Source organism: Anopheles gambiae, chromosome 2 (genome assembly GCF_943734735.2).
Source record: "Anopheles gambiae chromosome 2, idAnoGambNW_F1_1, whole genome shotgun sequence".
Classification (NCBI taxonomy): Eukaryota; Metazoa; Arthropoda; class Insecta; order Diptera; family Culicidae; genus Anopheles; species Anopheles gambiae.
Genome location: NC_064601.1, coordinates 46,705,165 through 46,722,911, shown reverse-complemented (window position 1 = coordinate 46,722,911; position 17,747 = coordinate 46,705,165). Strand labels below are relative to the sequence as shown.

Here is a 17,747-nt window from a genome sequence, read left to right as displayed (position 1 = left end):
CAATCGCATCGATAAAATCCGCGAAAATGAAGCTGAAGTTAAAAACAACTGTGCATCAAAATTGGGCCCACATCGATTTTAAGCGTTTGTATGTTATGTTTCTCCATGTTTCCTGGTTACAAAATTGAACATGAAATGTATTTTTGGCATGTGATGATATATGAAGATCACTTTATTCCTTTTATTGAATGATCATATTCTTCATCCAGATCAAGTTTCAACCCCTCGTTTGTAATTTATGATCGTATCATAGGATGGTGTTTTTTTAGATGCAACCTGTCGAAATAGAAAGATTCTTAAAATACACACACACAACTAACCTCGTCTCGCCATAAATACTTTCATCGTCCACTACTCATGCGCATCCATACTAATCAACTCATCATCACACTGTCGAACGTTAAATTTTTCTCATTGTAAGCTTCACCTACACTGTGACTGTTCGCCTCACCACCCTGTCCATCTCAGACAGTAAAGCGCTGTTTTCCACGCATTCCAATCTGCAGTGAAATACCAGAACAGAAATAACCTATCCACGGATTGTTCGCGGTAAAGGGAAAGGAAATGGCTTGAACGTAACGTGTGTGCACGTTCCTGAGTGGCGCTAATTTGTTTACTACCGAAACCCTTCATCGCTGTTGATCGATTTATCCAAATCTACCGACAAATCAAAAGCCATACCACAGCGTGCTGCGATGCGTCAGACTTCCGCAGTAGAAAATTGATCGGATGGGCGAAGCTTCTTCTCATGTGGCGTGTGGTTGGTACGAGGTGATCGTGTGGATGATGGGGATGAATGTCTTTAATGAAGCCGGAAAATACTTGGTTAATTTTTTGTGTTGATTTTTTAAATTTAAATATTCTTACATTTGCACGATTTTCATAAATTTGAAAACAGTTGACATTGGTGTATTTGTATTCCATGTCCAATGTCAATCAGTATTTGGAGTATTTTGATTAGCATTAATAATTAATTCAAGTTATGTGAAGTACAAGCGCATATATTTTAGCGCATAATAATATAAAAAGACGTTATTTTTATTTCATACCAAAAACAGAGCAATTCAAATGTATTATATATTCGAATTACAGGGGATGTTTTGTGGTAATGTCGGTAGCTCGTACGACTTAACAATATACCCGTCGTAGGTTCAAGTCCTCCGTAGTCTGACTGACTATCCGGCTGCTTGGTACTGAATAAGTCACGAAAGTCAATATAGGCCGGGGATGTCCAAATATAAGAAGTATTGGAGTAATACATTGCTACCGGAACAGCTACTTCTCGATCGCGCCAGCGACTTAACATCGCGTTGACGGCAGGAATCCGATTTAAACAGTATATTTAAAAAATCATGACGCATGCATTTTGTCTTTAAAGCGATTGAAAAAAAACACCTTTAGTCGTAATTTGGCAAAACATGAGTTATAGCGAACGAATGCTCTATTAGCCCTGGCGTTTGCTTTCATACACCTCCCACACTGGCAGGGACGATGGAACATGAAACCAGCGGAAGCGAATGAAAGGTTGGTGTCACATGGAAATTAGATTCAAATCACTCTCATCTAATTTGGCACTTATGATGAAGTCGTTTGGCATTCGCTAATTAGTTCAAGCACCGCGTGGCCGTTCCTGTTCAGAGAGCTGGAGTGAGAATGCATGTACGTATGCCGTCATCCATTGGTTGCCGTTGTTACCCGCGGTGCCCCAATGTATCGGCTACCTAGCAGCAGATTACCTACGGGAATATCGTATTCCGAGAGCGTGATGATGATCATAATGGAGCACCACTGCACATTTTCTTCGCACTGTGGGGGTGGAATTTGGGAAAGGATGCGCTAAATTTATCCTCCGTCCCACTGCCATGGATCTAATGCCCTGGCAGCGTAACGTAAAATAACACGAGTAAAAAAGCGATGAAACTGTTGTTTTTACGATCGATCGTTTTCGTTGCGTCGTTCAGTTATATTCCCTCCTGATGAATGATCCTGAGATGATGGTTGCGGGAGGAGGGGCCTCCTATAGGTCGGGGTGGGTGTAGTTTGACAAGTTTTACAAAATTCCCGCTGGTGGATTAGTTCGACTAAGACAACATGACAGGTATTTGTGATGGAAAACATACCTTTCTATTGTTTACATTGCCGCCTAGATGCGTGGGCGTAAAACATTATACTTTTTTCCTTTCATAACCTGTTTCATACTACGTCAGATGTCTTGCATGTGGGTTATGTCGTCAAATGACAATATGCCGACAGGGCCACATATTACTGTTCAAATTAAAGTACCGTATTCTAGCGTGTGTTACGACCCCCATTTAGGTCTAAAATGACTAAAATTAGATTATTGGGATCGTTATACACGGGTAGTACCTTTGCAACTTTGAATATTACACATGAGACATTACATTTGATCACATACAAAGATATTATGGATATCCATCAAGATAATATTGGAAAAAAATAACGAGTGTCGCCAAAGATAGAAGGAAATAAGGAACATAAGGACATAAGGAAAAAAGAAAGTAGAATGAAAACCGAATAAACACTTGATCGCACTGATTCTTTAAATTTGTGATTCATTCATTTGTGATTGAAATTTGTGAACCACTTAAGCTTCAAAAACCTAGAAAGTACCAAAATAATAGGAAGGTAAACTGATGGCCTTCAATTCGCTTGTACTAGAAGCACGAAAAGAAAAACTAATTCGATCTGAATCAAATTGGTATCATTGACACATTTGTCTGTTGTTGTTGTTGTTGTTGTTGTATATATTTTTTAATGATATTGAATACTCCATCAGGGAGTAGGGTCTTTATACACGCTAAAATGCGAAACACCCTGTCCCAGTTGCATCTTCATTCTAGCTGATCGCCCCACTCTATCGTTAAAAATTGAACCTAACGATCGCCCATCATTTACGCCCACCTATTGGCTAACTAAGCACCAAACACTCTAGCCTTAGTGCTCGACAAACTTTGCGCTCCTAAAAATGTGTAAACGCAAGAGAAGCAGATCATTATTACAGAACTGAACTCTTTCAAAGAAAACGTTATAACCTTACGCTATATTCTATGCGAGGGCACTGTGGACGATCTGTTCTCTTATTTCGAAATGTATGCATCAACTATACGATAGCATCTGATGTAGAATTGGTATAAATACATGTCATCGCCATTTTTGAAGCAATAACATTTGTCTCGTGAAAAACAGACGCGTTTTTAGCGTGCGCTCTGGTGCATTTGCGTGTGCAACAGAGTCGCTAGCACCGAAACACAGAGGGTGATCGTGAAGTGAAATAAAAATCCGTCCGTTTGCGCGACTTTATGGGTTGAAATTTATTGTGTGTTTGTGCTTTCCCCTTCGATGCGTATCTTGCGGGTTTTTGTTTTGCGGCCGGGACATTCCTTGCGCGCTGTTGGGTTTTGTTGTTGCCACCGAATGCTGGGTACCGTACGCCAGTTCAAATGCTAACAACCTTCCTCTCCAAACTCTGCTAGCCTCGCCTGCTGGCTAGGACGGGGTGGGACACTGTTTTGACGTTTCGATGACATTTATCATCTTGAAATGCGAACGAAGGAAAACGATGGCCACCATACCCCGAGCCGCACCCATACAGGCAGTTACTTTGCAATGGTTTTCCTTCGGCGTCGTTTCTGAATGTTATTGTTGAATCTGACCACACTAACTGTGTGCGGTGGGGTAGTGCTTTGTGTTGACCACGACGAAACTCGCGTACGATAAATGCTTGCACACAACAAAAAAACAACCCAATCTCGTTAGGAAAATCTCGCAACAAAAAGAAGATGAAAAACGATGTACGCATGCTCGATCAGTTTTGAAGTTTGGACTGTGCCGCTTTTCGGGCCGCGGCAAACGCTAGCACTCACACACATACATACACACGGTCAGCTGTGTTATGTCAAACGTGTTTCGATGGAATGAAGCGGGGGGCGATGTGGTTCGTCGCACCGTGGACAGGGCAGAAGCCCTGGAGGACGTTGTGATTGTTGACGACGCGTGGAAAACGGCTTGGTAAACGATGATCAACACCATCCTCCGCTCATGACCGTGCGGGACCGGGCGGATGGATGGTGCATGGACGTGTTGGGATGGGAAACATTTTTCGTGGTTTAAGTAGTAGTCCCCCCCCCCCCTTGCCACTGGTTAGGCAGATTATATTTTTGGATCATCTGGTGAAAGCGTTTCCGACAAAGTGAGGTGCTGGTCCAATTATCGTTCTTTCGCAATTGGACGATAAAGGTGAGGGGAGTGTGTTTTGGAAAGGTGTCACGTTAGGCATTTGTGTTAACATTATTTATGAACGAGTGTATTATTTACGCGTGTGGGACCGGTGGAGTCATATTTATAAACTGCTAAGCTATGGGTTAGCTCTCGTAAAATCGTGTTATGATCTGTTAAACTGACTGTGCGTTACCTTCAGCGTCGGGAAGGTCTGAATAGTTTCTAGAGTTTTTTTCCGTTTTGCTGTTGTTATTGTTTCAATGATGAATTCACCTGTCACGCAATCTAACCGCATACAACTAAGCACACGGGGGCAGCTGTGGGCGATGAAGCGTATCGAGTGGAATTAGTTTTTACACATCCTGTTATTTTCGCTCTATTTTATTGGCAGCTAATTAGCCTTTATGATGAAGTTTAGCTAGATAGGTGTCGTAACTAAGTCAAGAAAAACCATGAAGAACCACAGTAACAGATCTTGTGTTAGGCGGCACACTGCTTCCGTTCCGTTCTCTAATCGGACTGCGCTGAATCCGTAAAGCAGTGGTAGAGCATATATTAATATGTCATATTTTATCCAGAAGCGTTCCATTTACCTTCACTTCGCGTGTTCATTACCACGTAACTTAGTACGGTGGCCGGTAGCCGTTCACCCGTTAGATTCTGTTCTATAGGATTGTAATTGAACGTTGCGCTGCGTTTTGCGTGCATTCTATTTGGTTATCCGTCACACCAATACTTTCTTCTGTTTGTTTTTCTATATGTTTTAATTTTTGCTACCTCTATACCAGACGCCGTCGTCGTCGTCGTCCTTGCCCACTTTGTGCCGACTGGTGGTGGGACGTATGCCCATTCACGATCATTACACTCTCCAGAGCAAATTTATTCCTTCACCTCCGAGACAGCGCGTACCACTGACGTGATCGTGAAAATTAACTCCCATGAGTCATGCTCGCTAGAAGCTAAATGAAGTTTTACCGACGAGCAGAGCAATCAAAGACAGACGCATCAAACTCTGGGTGGATGGGAGGTGTGTTGTATCTGCGTTTCACCGAGCGTACATCTCGAGTGGTTTTTGCAATGTGTGATGTATGGAGTGCAATGTTCGTAATGGTTCAAACTCAGTGGCGTGAACGTTTGTTTTTTGTATTGTATCGCAATGAAGATCTTTCAGAAGTGAGAAAAACTAACTCCTTCAGCGTGGGAATGGGTTTCTGTCGCTCACTACTGTTGTGTGGGGTGTGTTTGTGTGGTCGGTCAAACGTGGTGAAATTTAAATCGACAAAATAGGTTAAATTTGCTTGAAGGTATGGGCCTACCATTTATAGGTGCAACAATTATATGTATTACATTCAATACAATGTTTTGGGTGATATCGGAATGACTCATCGAACAAAAACATGAGTTATATTGCATTATTCATATGTGTAGATTTTAAATTGCGCTAAGCGGTGTTTGAAAATATCAATGAAAAGCTTGAATATACATTGTAAATCTCATTTATGTTATCCCTTTCTCTTTGCAGATTCTATCTACGTGAAATACAAAGCGACGTTCCTTGGCTAGATAGTTACGGACTCGATCCACAGATACTTAGAGACTTTATACCGTTTCTGTTGCAGAAAGAAAATAGGGAATATCCTGACCTGTGCCAACTACCAGGTATACTTGCATTGGACAAAGATCGCCCCCGCTTCCATTCCAAACGCTACTAACTGTTCGCGTTCTCTTTCTTTCCCACCCTTGCACAGATCTTAACGAAGCAACGCTACTCGAGAACCTTCGCCAGCGGTTTGAGGCCGGCCACATATACACGTACGTCGGCAGCATCCTGATCGCAGTCAATCCGTTCAAGTTTCATCCCATCTACAATCCAAAGTATGTGCGGCTCTACCAGAACCAGCGGATCGGGCCGATCCTGCCCCCGCACATCTTCGCCATCGCGGATAACGCTTACTACAACATGCTGAAGGAAAAACGAAACCAGGTACGCACGATGAGCCGGTGTGGTGGGCCTCTTGTTGCTGTTCTTGGGATGCGGTCAAGCTAATTGACCACTATTGTACTTGCATGTGCGGAAGTAGCCGAGATCAAAGAGTTGATGATCGAAGCGCTTAAGAGCGTCGAGTAATTAATGAAAGAGCACCCCCTCCCAACTGTCAAGAGTGCTGTAGGAGATTTTATTTCAGTCAGGAGAGGGCGTACAATAAGAACGCTACGAATGCCGTGAGCTATGATCCTAAATATAGGTTAACCTTTGACGTATGCTATAAGTGCGAATCAATTTCCTATAAGAATCGGTGTTAGTGTACCTGTTACTGTGAACTTTAATGGAATGGGACAATCACCCATCCGCTCGACCGCCCAACGGGTATAGTTCATTCGAATGGTAGTTAATTTTATCAAAGAGCTCTTCACCGCACTCGGAAGGGATAAAATGTCGATGTGCGGATGTCTTCACACATTTATCCTGCCGCTCTAGAGAGGAATTCCTTTCTGCATAGTTTTGTTTTTGTTTTTTTCCTTTAAATGCATCTGTGTATTATGAGCATTTGGACAGTTTGGCAGGCTTTGTATGCTGAACGATGCAGTATGGCGGTTGTTCATTTAGCGACATCATCATGCACGACATTTGCAGCATCATCATTACACTTAGCGCAAAAAGGGTCAGCAGAAAGAGAGAAGAAAAAAAAACCCGGTATGCACACTTCATCTAGGTTGTGGACAATCGCTCGCATCAATTACACGAACGAAACCAACGACAAAGTGCACCCTCTGTGTTGCGTTCTTCTACGCACACCGTTTCATTCGCGCACATACATACTCACCCGATATTGCTCTGCATCTCAGTGCTATGCGTCCACGTGTGTTTGTAACAAATGCGGTTCGTTGGTTGTAGGCGCAATGAGCTATAACCATCGTTGTGCAATGCATTGGTGCTATGGCACCGTAGAATGGAATCATCGGCTTGAACTTGAATATGTTTGAATTACTCGCAAAAACAGGCTGAATGCGTGAAATTTTATTGCGAGTGATACTTTGCAGTTCATTGCTTTTATTATTCGTATAGATTGTATGATACTTAAAAAGGGAATGAATAGCAAAAGCAAGATCATGCACAAGCATATATTCTTTTAAAAAATAAAAAATAAAAACGATGGTCCGAATGGCATCAAATTACCTTAAAAACTCAGAAATTAAACAATAGATTGTGTGTAGTCCAAAATACGAATTTTAAAGCATCAACAGTCCCCCTTGCTGCAATATGGCTGAAAGTACATTAACCGGACATAAAACGTTTCACCGTTCTGCGTTCGAACAACCAACAAGCGTGTGGATCTTTAGCAAGGGCCAAGCATTGAACGAGAAGATAAATTTTATTACTTGTCACTTCATTCCATCCATCCATCCATCCATCCAGCTGTCCATGCTCTAACAGCCAAAGCATGCCGTCATCATCACTGGCTGCCACAACAGCGTCAACATCTCAACTAGAACCACCACCCTATCCTGCTCTTCACACACACACATACACACTCTTGTCCGTCATCTTTTGCAGCCGACGCTGCAAAATGGCACCACGATGCATTTTGCGCATTGCCGTCCGTTTTACGATTCGATTACTGCCGTCCCAGACCCCTGGTCAGGTGCTATCTTCTGCGTGCCCTTTGCGCGCTTCTTGTTCTCCACGATGCCAGATGTTGGTGTGTGGCCAAGCTTGCTTGCGGCTTGCTTGTTTTTGTTGCTGATGTGGTTGTTGCTGTATTCGCATGCCTCCTCCCACAGCGGCGACGTGTGGGGAACGACGATGCATTCTTTAGATTCCTTATCCGCTTCCAATTGGAGTTTAATTAATCTTATTCACTCATTCTGTTGCAAAACAACGCTGTGATTAAGGGGATCTCCTTTATGCAATTCTAATGCGGCGTTTCCGCGCGCGGGACGACGTTGCTGCAGACACGTTCCTTTAGCGTTATTATTGTGCGGTGGAAATAAAAAGATGCTTTGAAGAAAATGGTGAGCTGCCTTGAAAGGACAAGGCAAGGACATTGGAGTGTTGTAATACAGTGTATAGCTTGCGCGTGTATCGCGCGAATAAAACGGACCTTTTAAAGTACGCTCTCGTGGGCCAGGATACGTCCTGTGTTTGTGTGCAAGCAATTAAGATGAGTCGTATGACCAACACGCTTTAGCCTTTAACGTCTTCACACACCTTCTAATTGGATGCCATTTATCAATCTTGCGCAGTGCAAAATCGTACGGGGCGATTGGGCGTCCAACCAATTACGAAATTGGATATCGAATCGCACTTGGTGCCTCATACACTCTCACATCCCCAGGAGGATGTATTTGGCTTTTTTTCACAGTTTTCTGAATTGGTGCTATAGAGATGGGTTTGGCAAAAGGGAACGAATCGTGTGTTGAATTTGCGCCAAAGTGTATAAGGTCTGTGGTGAGGACAGATGCATATGTAAATTGACAATTTCCTATGAGACGTACAGCAGTACGCGACTGGACTGATGAATGAAGTACGGGAGACCACGAACATGCACATACATTAGAGCAATGATTTTTTTATTTTATTTCAGGAAGCTATAGTGGCGGCATAAATATAGCATTTTGCAAGCCATTCTCGGTTACGAGTTGAATATTTTTCTAATACTAGAGCCTAGAACAAGTTGCTGCTGCGTGCGTGCGGGTGTATATTGGTAGGTGTAGGCGGACTTTCCTTTTGAGTGTGGAATACCTTTGCCACCGGGGACATATAGTTGGCGGCGTGACGTGAGCACATTGCCTGCCTGACTAGTGACGAGGTCCGACCGTGGCATTCATACGGAATGGCGAATGAATGGTCAAACGAGTTATGAATGAATACGGTGGCGTCAGGGGCTTTTTTATGGTATCTTGTAGCGCTAGCGTTACAACATCCTATATACTTGACTGCCGGCTAAGCTTCGCATAGTCACACACACACAAGCGAGCGGAAAGTGCGCGTGTCAAAAGCCTTCACAACGCGACTGTAGCTAAAACTGAGGTCGGTCGGATTCGCAATGATGATGATGGGTTTGGCACCGTACCGGTACTTGGGAAGTTGTTTTGTACGCATTGGAGTAAGTACGTGTAAGGGATGGGAGTTTTCTTTTTCTCTCGTTCCTGCTGGTCGCTCAAAGTCACATGTTTTATTGCCTTACTAACTGCGCGTGGAAGAGAAAGTTCGTAAAATTTGCACATTGACGGTTATTCTATTACGGAGAAAGTTTGGAGCATTTATGAGAATAGTAAAATCAAAACATGGTAATCGAAAGTTGATCTTAACTTGATTGTTTTGGATATATGAGTGCATAGCCGACACCGAACTACCGCTGCAGATGTGATTTGTATTTAAATTCACAAGAATTTCATTGCGGCTATTATCATGCTAGTCCTTGTCCACGAGATTTGTACTGTTTCTTGCAATTGCTGTACACTATCGTTCAAAGTGCAGTAATCAAAGCATAAAAGTATTATGCCTCTTGCTACAGTTTGACATTAATGTGTTTCACTATTTTACCTTCCTACAGTGTATCGTCATCAGCGGTGAGAGTGGTTCCGGCAAAACCGAAAGCACCAACTTCCTGCTTCACCATCTGACGGCCCTCTCGCAGAAAGGTGCCCATGGGTCCGGCGTAGAGCAGACCATCCTCAGTGCCGGACCCGTTCTGGAAGCGTTTGGCAATGCGAAAACGGCGCACAACAACAACAGCAGCCGTTTCGGCAAGTTCATCCAGGTAAACTACCGCGAGAATGGTATGGTGCAGGGCGCTGTGGTACAGAAGTATCTGCTCGAGAAGAGCCGAATCGTCTCACAAGGACACTACGAGCGCAACTACCACGTGTTTTACTATCTACTGTCGGGCGCAACCGATGCGGAGCGGGACGCACTGCATCTGCTGCCAGCGGAAAAGTACCACTACCTGAACGCAAAGAATCTCACGCTGGAAAACTGTGACGAAAAATACGAGTTCTCACGCCTGAAGCAGAGTATGGAGATGGTTGGCTTTTCGGCGGAGAAGCAGCGGCGCCTGTTCAACGTCCTGTCGGCCGTGCTGCTGCTCGGTAACGTCGAGTTCTTCCCGAAAAAGTCCACCTACCACCACGACGAGAGTGTGCAGGTACGAAATCCGGATGTGGTGGGACTAATATCGGAGCTGCTGCGCGTTAAGCAGGAGACACTGATGTCGGCGCTCACGTCCAAGCGCGTGAAGGCCAGCGGCGAGACGCTGATCATGCAGTACAAGCTGCCGGAAGCGATTGCGGCACGGGACGCGCTAGCGAAGTGCCTTTACGGGGCGCTGTTCGATTGGATTGTGCTGCAGGTGAACCATGCGCTGCTGAACAAGGACCAGGTCCTGCATACGGGTCACTCGATCGGCGTGCTGGACATATTCGGCTTCGAGGATTTTGGGCCACAGAACAGCTTTGAGCAGCTGTGTATTAACTATGCAAACGAGCATTTACAGTATTACTTCAATCTGGTAGGCGCACAATCGGCATTCGCGGTCCGGCCTACACAGTCTCCCTAATGTTCCTCCGTTTTCTTCCGTTTCTTTTTCTTCCCAGCACGTGTTCAAATACGAACAAAAAGAATACAAACGCGAGGGAATTAAATGGACTGATATAGAATTTCTAGACAATTACGGTTGCTTGCAGCTGTTTGAATCGAAACCTTCCGGTTTGTTGTGTATACTGGACGATCTGTGCAAGTAAGTATGATTTGATGGTGGGTGGATGGCCGCAAGCCCGAACAGTCAGACTTTAATTAATCCATTTTGTTTGCTTTTAGTTTTCCCGGTGCCACGAACGAAACGTTGCTGCAAAAGTTCAACAGTGTTCACAAGGATAACGCATTTTACGAAAAGCCACAGCGCAAAGAGAACGCATTTATTATAAAGCATTACGCGGGCAAGGTGAAATATCAGGTACGAGTATAACCACAGCCCCAGTGCACCAGCATTTCGTGCCTCTCATTCAACAAGCGACAAGTGCATATCGATCTGATGCATATTTCTCTCGCCCGCAACTGTTTAGGTCGCCGAAATGCGTGAAAAGAATCTCGATCTAATGCGGCAGGATATTGTGAGCGTGTTGAAAAACTCGAGCATGGCGTTTGTTCGCGAGCTGGTCGGTGCCGACCCGGTGGCCGTATTCAGGTGGGCCATTTTACGGGCCTTTTTTCGCGGCTATTTCGCATTCCGGTCGGCCGGAATTAAGCATCGCAAGGAGCGGGCTGACATGTCGTACAACAAGCTGGCCACCAAGACGCGATACCGTGCGCCGAACGATAGTATCGTGAGGTAAGAGATGCAGTAGATTATACCTAATAGCGCGCTCTCAGGTGTTGAACAATGTACGGTGTTGTACGGTGATCGCTTTGTTTGTACAGTTAGTTGTACAGCTGTTGTAGTGTGGTGAAGGGAACTTCTTCCTCTTGGTTTTGGAGACAATTTTACTAATTTCCATTTGCGATTCTGCGTTCGTGTATCGATCATATAATGCATTCTCTCTTCTTTTCTCTTTCTCTCTCTCTCTCTCTCTCTCTCTCTCTCTTTTTCTCTGTTTCATCCTCACTTGGTTCCTGTGGGGGTTTCCTTTACCTTTCCTTACCGTTTTTGGTATACTTTCATTTTTGGTACTTTTTTTTGGTTATTTTGATTATCAACAACCTTTGTCCATTCCAAAATTGTTTGATTTATTCTGTTGAATTTTATTGCGTTCTGATACCACCCCACTCCTCCCTACTCATACTGGTTTCCGCTTCCCACAAAAAAATGTAACACTTCCCGCCATTGATGGCCCCACACAATTGTTTTTTTTTTCTGTTCTTCCTCGGTGGTGTGGTGGTGGTGTGTTGGTGCCTCTTTAGCCATCTCGTGACGGTCTCATCGGTGAATCTAACAATCAATCGAATTGCGTAAGTGGAACTCTTCTTCTCTACTACTTCTACAAGCCATTATACAAATTTTAGGGTTTGCTTAAAACAAAAACGAAAATCGTTACAATAATGGTTTTTAATCTATCTAACTGTGTTATTGTTGCATATCTGTTCGACGTGCTAATGTGTTACATGTTTCAATTATTGCTATTATCTGTCCGGTTATTATAAACTTTTAAATGTTTGTTTGTGTGTGTGTATTTACATTTGTTCCACTCTCGATCCTGGTTTGTTTCTGTCCTTGCGTCCCGTTGAAACAATTTCCCTGCACTTTTTACTTAATACTCTTCAGTGTCGATTCTGTTGGTCGATTTCTAGTGCCTTTTACACATCCATTGCATCTCGTGGTTTATGTTTCATTTTCGTTCATAATTTTTGTTCTCATAAACGTCCGTTCTTTCGATTCACAAAACAATTACAATGAAGCTACAGCAATGCTCAATTTTGGTAATGTCTTTTGTTCCCATTCGTAACTTGTTGATCAACAGCTCCAAAAAACAATATCCAAAGGTTAATGCAAAACTTTCCCATTGTTGTGTTCATATAGGAACACAGCCATTGACGACGACTGTATGAAATGAAACTAAAACTTACAGTAAATAATATTTTATTGATTAAAAATGGCAGTAAATAATCGTTAGAGAATAGCGATGTTTCTTTAAAGCACAGCGATATTTTGCGTAACAATCCAAACTTCAAATACTTATCGATTATTTTAATATTCCTGTCCCGTGTTCCTGCAGGAAGCTTTTCTGTGCACGGCGTCCGGTTCGGGATGCTGGTATGCTGGACCGGTACCGCAACTATTCGACAAAGTCGGCCACGGCCAAAGGGGGCCAGAGGGAGCGCCGCAAAAATTGGCCGTAAGCAATACGTTCGAGCACGCCGGAAGCAAATATGAACATGCACCAACCTTGCAATAGTGTTTGCTTGCGGGCGTACGAGCGAGCAATTTTGAATGAATTTTGATTTTTCGTCTGTTTTTTTTTTTTGTTGTGTGCTAATTGTTTGATGGGTACATTTTTGTTATCCTGTTCAGTATGTAACGCGACGTGCCGTGTTGCATCGATGAATAACCATAACCAAGCGCTACTTTTGCGTGTGCGTGTAAAATTGCGTGTAAAAATGTGTGTATCGCACTATAGTGCCAAAAGTGCGCTTTGTAATTTTGCTAACTGCCACACAAAGGGGTTTGTTCTGAAGTGCGCGTGCTAATGAATGAATTAATGTTTGCATACATTTAAAAGTAAAAGGGTGGATGTCTTCATCTTTAGATTTAGACGGTGTACTTTAGAAGTGTGTTTAGACAGCCGAATAGAATAAAAATCGGGGCAAGTTTGTGTTTTGTATCATTTCCATAAAACATAGTGCTGTCACTACTAAGTAAATTAATATTTCACTCGTATACTCAACGAACGTAAACGCTTCTTAAAACGCTTTGACAGCCGCGACTAACATTAAGCAGCACCGTATCATTTAGAACATTTTGTAACAATCTTTCGTCTGTACTTCTTTTGTACAATTTTGTGAGCGAATTTCATTTGTTTACGTTTATTTTTCCTTTCTTGATTTATTTTCATCCTATCAACCATGACCAACATTGTGTGTGAATGTCTTTCTCTCTGTGCCCGTCACTGTGTGTACTTGTATATGTGTGCGTATGCGTCCTGGTCTATCGTTATCGTGTGTGCCTCCTCTCATCAACCTCATCATCTCATCAATCTACCTGCGTGCGAACGAAACAAAACCACACACTCTGCATATCACACGTCGCATCGGTTCAACTGGATACGAATTGCCGGAAGCAGCAAACGCATCAGTAACGCCATGAGCGATATTACATCGGGCCATAGTAACAATCAGGCCTGCTCGCCCAACAGCAATCTCGCCTACCACCGGCAGTCCCTTGGAAATGCTGGATATGGTGCGGCCGGTGCTGCTTCACCGGGCGCAACCGGTGGAACACCTCGCCGGTCTTGGTCGAGTTTTGCGTTCAACAACAAAAATTTCCCCGACGGCAAACTGAACTACGAGTGCAATCAACAGCAAGATCAAACGCCCCAGTACCACTCAAAACACCTGCAATCGACGGCCGCTTCGTCATCGTCCATCTATGGCAGTGGTGGAGGTGGCAAATCATCGGCCAATGCAAATTCTTCCGCGAGCGGTGCTCCGAACAGCGGAGGAGTAACTGGTACTGGCAGTGGCAAAGGATACGGACTGGGATCGGCAGCGGCGCGTAATCGTTTCGAACGTTCCGGCCAGGATGTAATGGCCCGGGCATCTCAAATCGTAATGTAAGAGCTTAACAGACGCCTCGGCGCGCGCACTCATTCGCTCATTTCCTTTCTTATCCGATCCGTTGTGCATTCAAATTTCGATCTACCTTTACAGCGATCAACCTCTATGAATAGCATCACACTTTGAAGAAACCGTTCTCATTGGTCATTCTTTTTTTACATTTAAATTCCTTTCCTTTCGTTCTGCTTTTGAAAAGTGTTACATGTCCATACAATATTACTTTATTTTGTTGCTTCAGTCCAAGCTTGCTTGTACCGTGCCCTCGAGCTAAATTGCTTTTAATTGGATTTTTACTCGTAGTTTTATGAACTTGTGTGTACAATAATGTGTGTTTTTTATCTGATGAATTCAAAATTGATAGATTAAAAATTCCAACCAACATAGCTATCGCTCCAATACTATTCCGGAGCGAGTGTTTTCTTTCTTCAGTTAACAATGCTTTCACTAAAATTGTTCTGCCCACTGCAATATCATCTTATAATGTCAGCATACTAATGGTTTGTTATCTTCGCCCACTGTTACACATTACCAGGAAAAACAAATCCTTTCGTCCACGGGAGCGACCGAAAAAGGGACTAAAGAATCTTCAGTCGGTAAAAACGCTTTCAGCTGGCCAGAATCTGTCGAATCAAACCTCTGCTATCAAAACACGTAAACAGCCACTTACTGTGACCGCCCAGTTCCAGAACTCTCTGATCGCGTTGATGGAAACCTTAAATCAGGTAAGTTACATGGCGATCTACGAAGGCAACAATGAACCAACGGCTCCTAACCATTGGGTACATTTTTTTAGGCAAACCCATTCTTCATTCGATGTATCAAATCGAATCCGAATAAAATACCGAACCAGTTTGACGATGCCACCGTTACGCGACAGGTATGTAAGAGAATGTGAACCATCGGGGGTGTCTTGATGTGGTCCTTCAACTGTTCAATCAATGGGTGATAACAGGTTGTTCGAACTGTAAAGTAAAATTTATTACACTTACGTGCGACCGTGCGGATGTTGCATATGTATAGAATTAAATCCCATAATATTTCTCAGCCAGTCCCACAACCTTCAACAGGAAGGATGTACAGTGTATGTGTATAGTTAACAGAGGAACAGTTAAGTCGCCTAACAAAAGTACACACAAAGACAATTTGTTTTTTCTCACGCTTTATCCCACGTCGGTTACACAGCATATGGCGATTATCCTTCAAACTTAGCTTGGTGCACGTTGGGAAAGCATACAGCATTATGGGTACGGGAAGGTAATGTGCGATGAATTTGCATATTTGCCAACAAACCAAACCATATGCGTAGCATTAAGGAGACATAATTTTGGCAATATGGATGGGTGACATTGAATCCTGGATGTCAAAGCAATACTGTTGAAGAAAAAAAAATTGATAAGATATATGTTTAAAAAACGTTCCAGTGCCTTAAAAAACCGATTAAATATTTAGATTGTTCAATTAATGGAATTCAAAGTCGCTAAGTTTCGGTCATGTTGTCACATAAAAGCAATCTTTGTCGGTCTTTAGTTAACTATTTCTTCGGTGACAGTTTTTCGAATGTTGTAAAATAAATCCATCCTTATAAAATGCATTGTGGATAACGCGTAGATCAAATATCTAGAGCATATATTTTATCCACTTTTTCGTATTAAACAGTGTCTACATGTTTAGTTATTCCAGTAGAATTTGCGGAACGGAACCAAGCGATTTCAAAGTATATCGCAAGCAATAATCAATGACAACGAACAATGAGCATTTATTTACGGGATCTTCAAGTGGTATTAATTGGAATCGTATACTCTTTCATGTTGCGTACCTTCACGCCTTTTCCAATCGGGATATGGTAGAATAAATCCAATAAAGCTTTGTGCGCTTTTTGCTCAACCAAGTTTAGTTAATGTTAAACATACTTTACCGTATATGTTTTGTATGAAATGGTATGTGTACATATGTTCTATATTCCTTTCTCTCTCAAAAGAGTCTTAAAGGAGGTTTTACTACGAATCTTATCTTTGAATCTTGGTTCAATCGAGTAGCTGCATCGCAACCACTTAAATGGTAAACATAAATGCATGAAATGGAGATAACGATGCTCCTTCTACCTATAAAGCTGTTTATCCCTGCTCAAACATGCAAACTCCTTTGAGGAGTGCAGGCTAATGGACACATCAATGTAACTGTACAGCACACATACAACATTGGGAGATGGGAGCAGTGTGATGGCAATTTTGGTGAGTCAACCGTGCCGGTCTTTCAGGCTGCTCGTTGTGGAATGTTACCTGCTTTCAACCATATACCTTCGTAACTGGTTTCGATCATACGATCATGTACCTCACAGTCTGCATTCTACCTTCGATGGGTAAGAACGTGTTATGCGAAACTGAAGTGAGAACGTTCTTAAAAAGATCAATGTTAAAAAAGTGGGAGTGAATCGCTTTTCCTTCAAAAGCTAGTTAGTGAATCAATTTTATGCGACATAGATTATTGTTATTTTAAAACAGTTGTGATAAAAATAGTGCTACAGACACGATGCGAATGTTTGGGAAAATTCTTCCCGTAAATGTGATCTCTTTACACTTTCTCGTCCCTATATCGTTCACGTTCGAGTAATGGTGAACGATGACAACCGAATTGATACGACTTTATCCGGATATCGGTGTTAGACTAGTGTTTTTAGTGCTACTTTTCTGCATACACTGCCTTCTGTCTGCACTTCTGATGACGACCGGACTAGTACTGCGCCTAAAAATGACCATAACGGTTGCGGTGGTAAGTGCAGCACGGTGTTTTGTACACGTAAATACATCCCTTTTGCAGTTAGACATCAAGTGACGCCCGGTTGTCCAGACGGGTAGACATGGTTTTGACCCGAAACAGCGTGCCGTAAGCAGAAAACCGGAAACAACACGAAACTTTCATTACGACGGAGGCTTTCATACCATAAATCCCATTAGCCGACCAGACACGAAGGGCAGAAAGGGTATATTGCGAGTCCTGTGCTGGCCTTTTCGGTGTTGGGTTTCCGGTCATGAAGAAGAAACAAAATGCTTCCAACCGTCACTTTCATTGTGTGATGTATTTGCAAGAAGAATAAGATGCAAACAGTGTGGCACCTGTAGCTCCTACTCAGGAATGATCGTATTAAGAACGATCTTATCAATGACAAGATGCAACTCTCTGTCAGTGTTTAAAAGTGGGATTCGGACCGACTGATGCTTTTTTTATGTGTCCTTTCCTT

At 42.9% G+C, this 17,747-nt stretch overlaps 1 protein-coding gene across 42 annotated transcripts in view; it reads left to right on the top strand.

The window, feature by feature from the left end:
- The window catches only part of LOC1278822 (unconventional myosin-IXa), a 61,115-nt gene that overhangs the window by 32,041 nt on the left and 11,327 nt on the right, over positions 1-17,747 (top strand). For 20 of the 42 annotated variants that reach the window (XM_061651824.1, XM_061651825.1, XM_061651823.1 and 17 more), the window contains 11 exons: positions 5,762-5,898; positions 5,988-6,223; positions 9,798-10,751; positions 10,837-10,979; positions 11,060-11,195; positions 11,305-11,570; positions 12,140-12,187; positions 12,952-13,071; positions 14,017-14,505; positions 15,042-15,231; positions 15,303-15,386. In XM_061651824.1, the coding sequence (XP_061507808.1) occupies positions 5,762-5,898; positions 5,988-6,223; positions 9,798-10,751; positions 10,837-10,979; positions 11,060-11,195; positions 11,305-11,570; positions 12,140-12,187; positions 12,952-13,071; positions 14,017-14,505; positions 15,042-15,231; positions 15,303-15,386 (2,803 nt within the window). The remainder of the gene's footprint in view (positions 1-5,761; positions 5,899-5,987; positions 6,224-9,797; positions 10,752-10,836; positions 10,980-11,059; positions 11,196-11,304; positions 11,571-12,139; positions 12,188-12,951; positions 13,072-14,016; positions 14,506-15,041; positions 15,232-15,302; positions 15,387-17,747) is intronic. The other 22 variants (XM_061651854.1, XM_061651855.1, XM_061651853.1 and 19 more) reach the window with 7 other exon arrangements.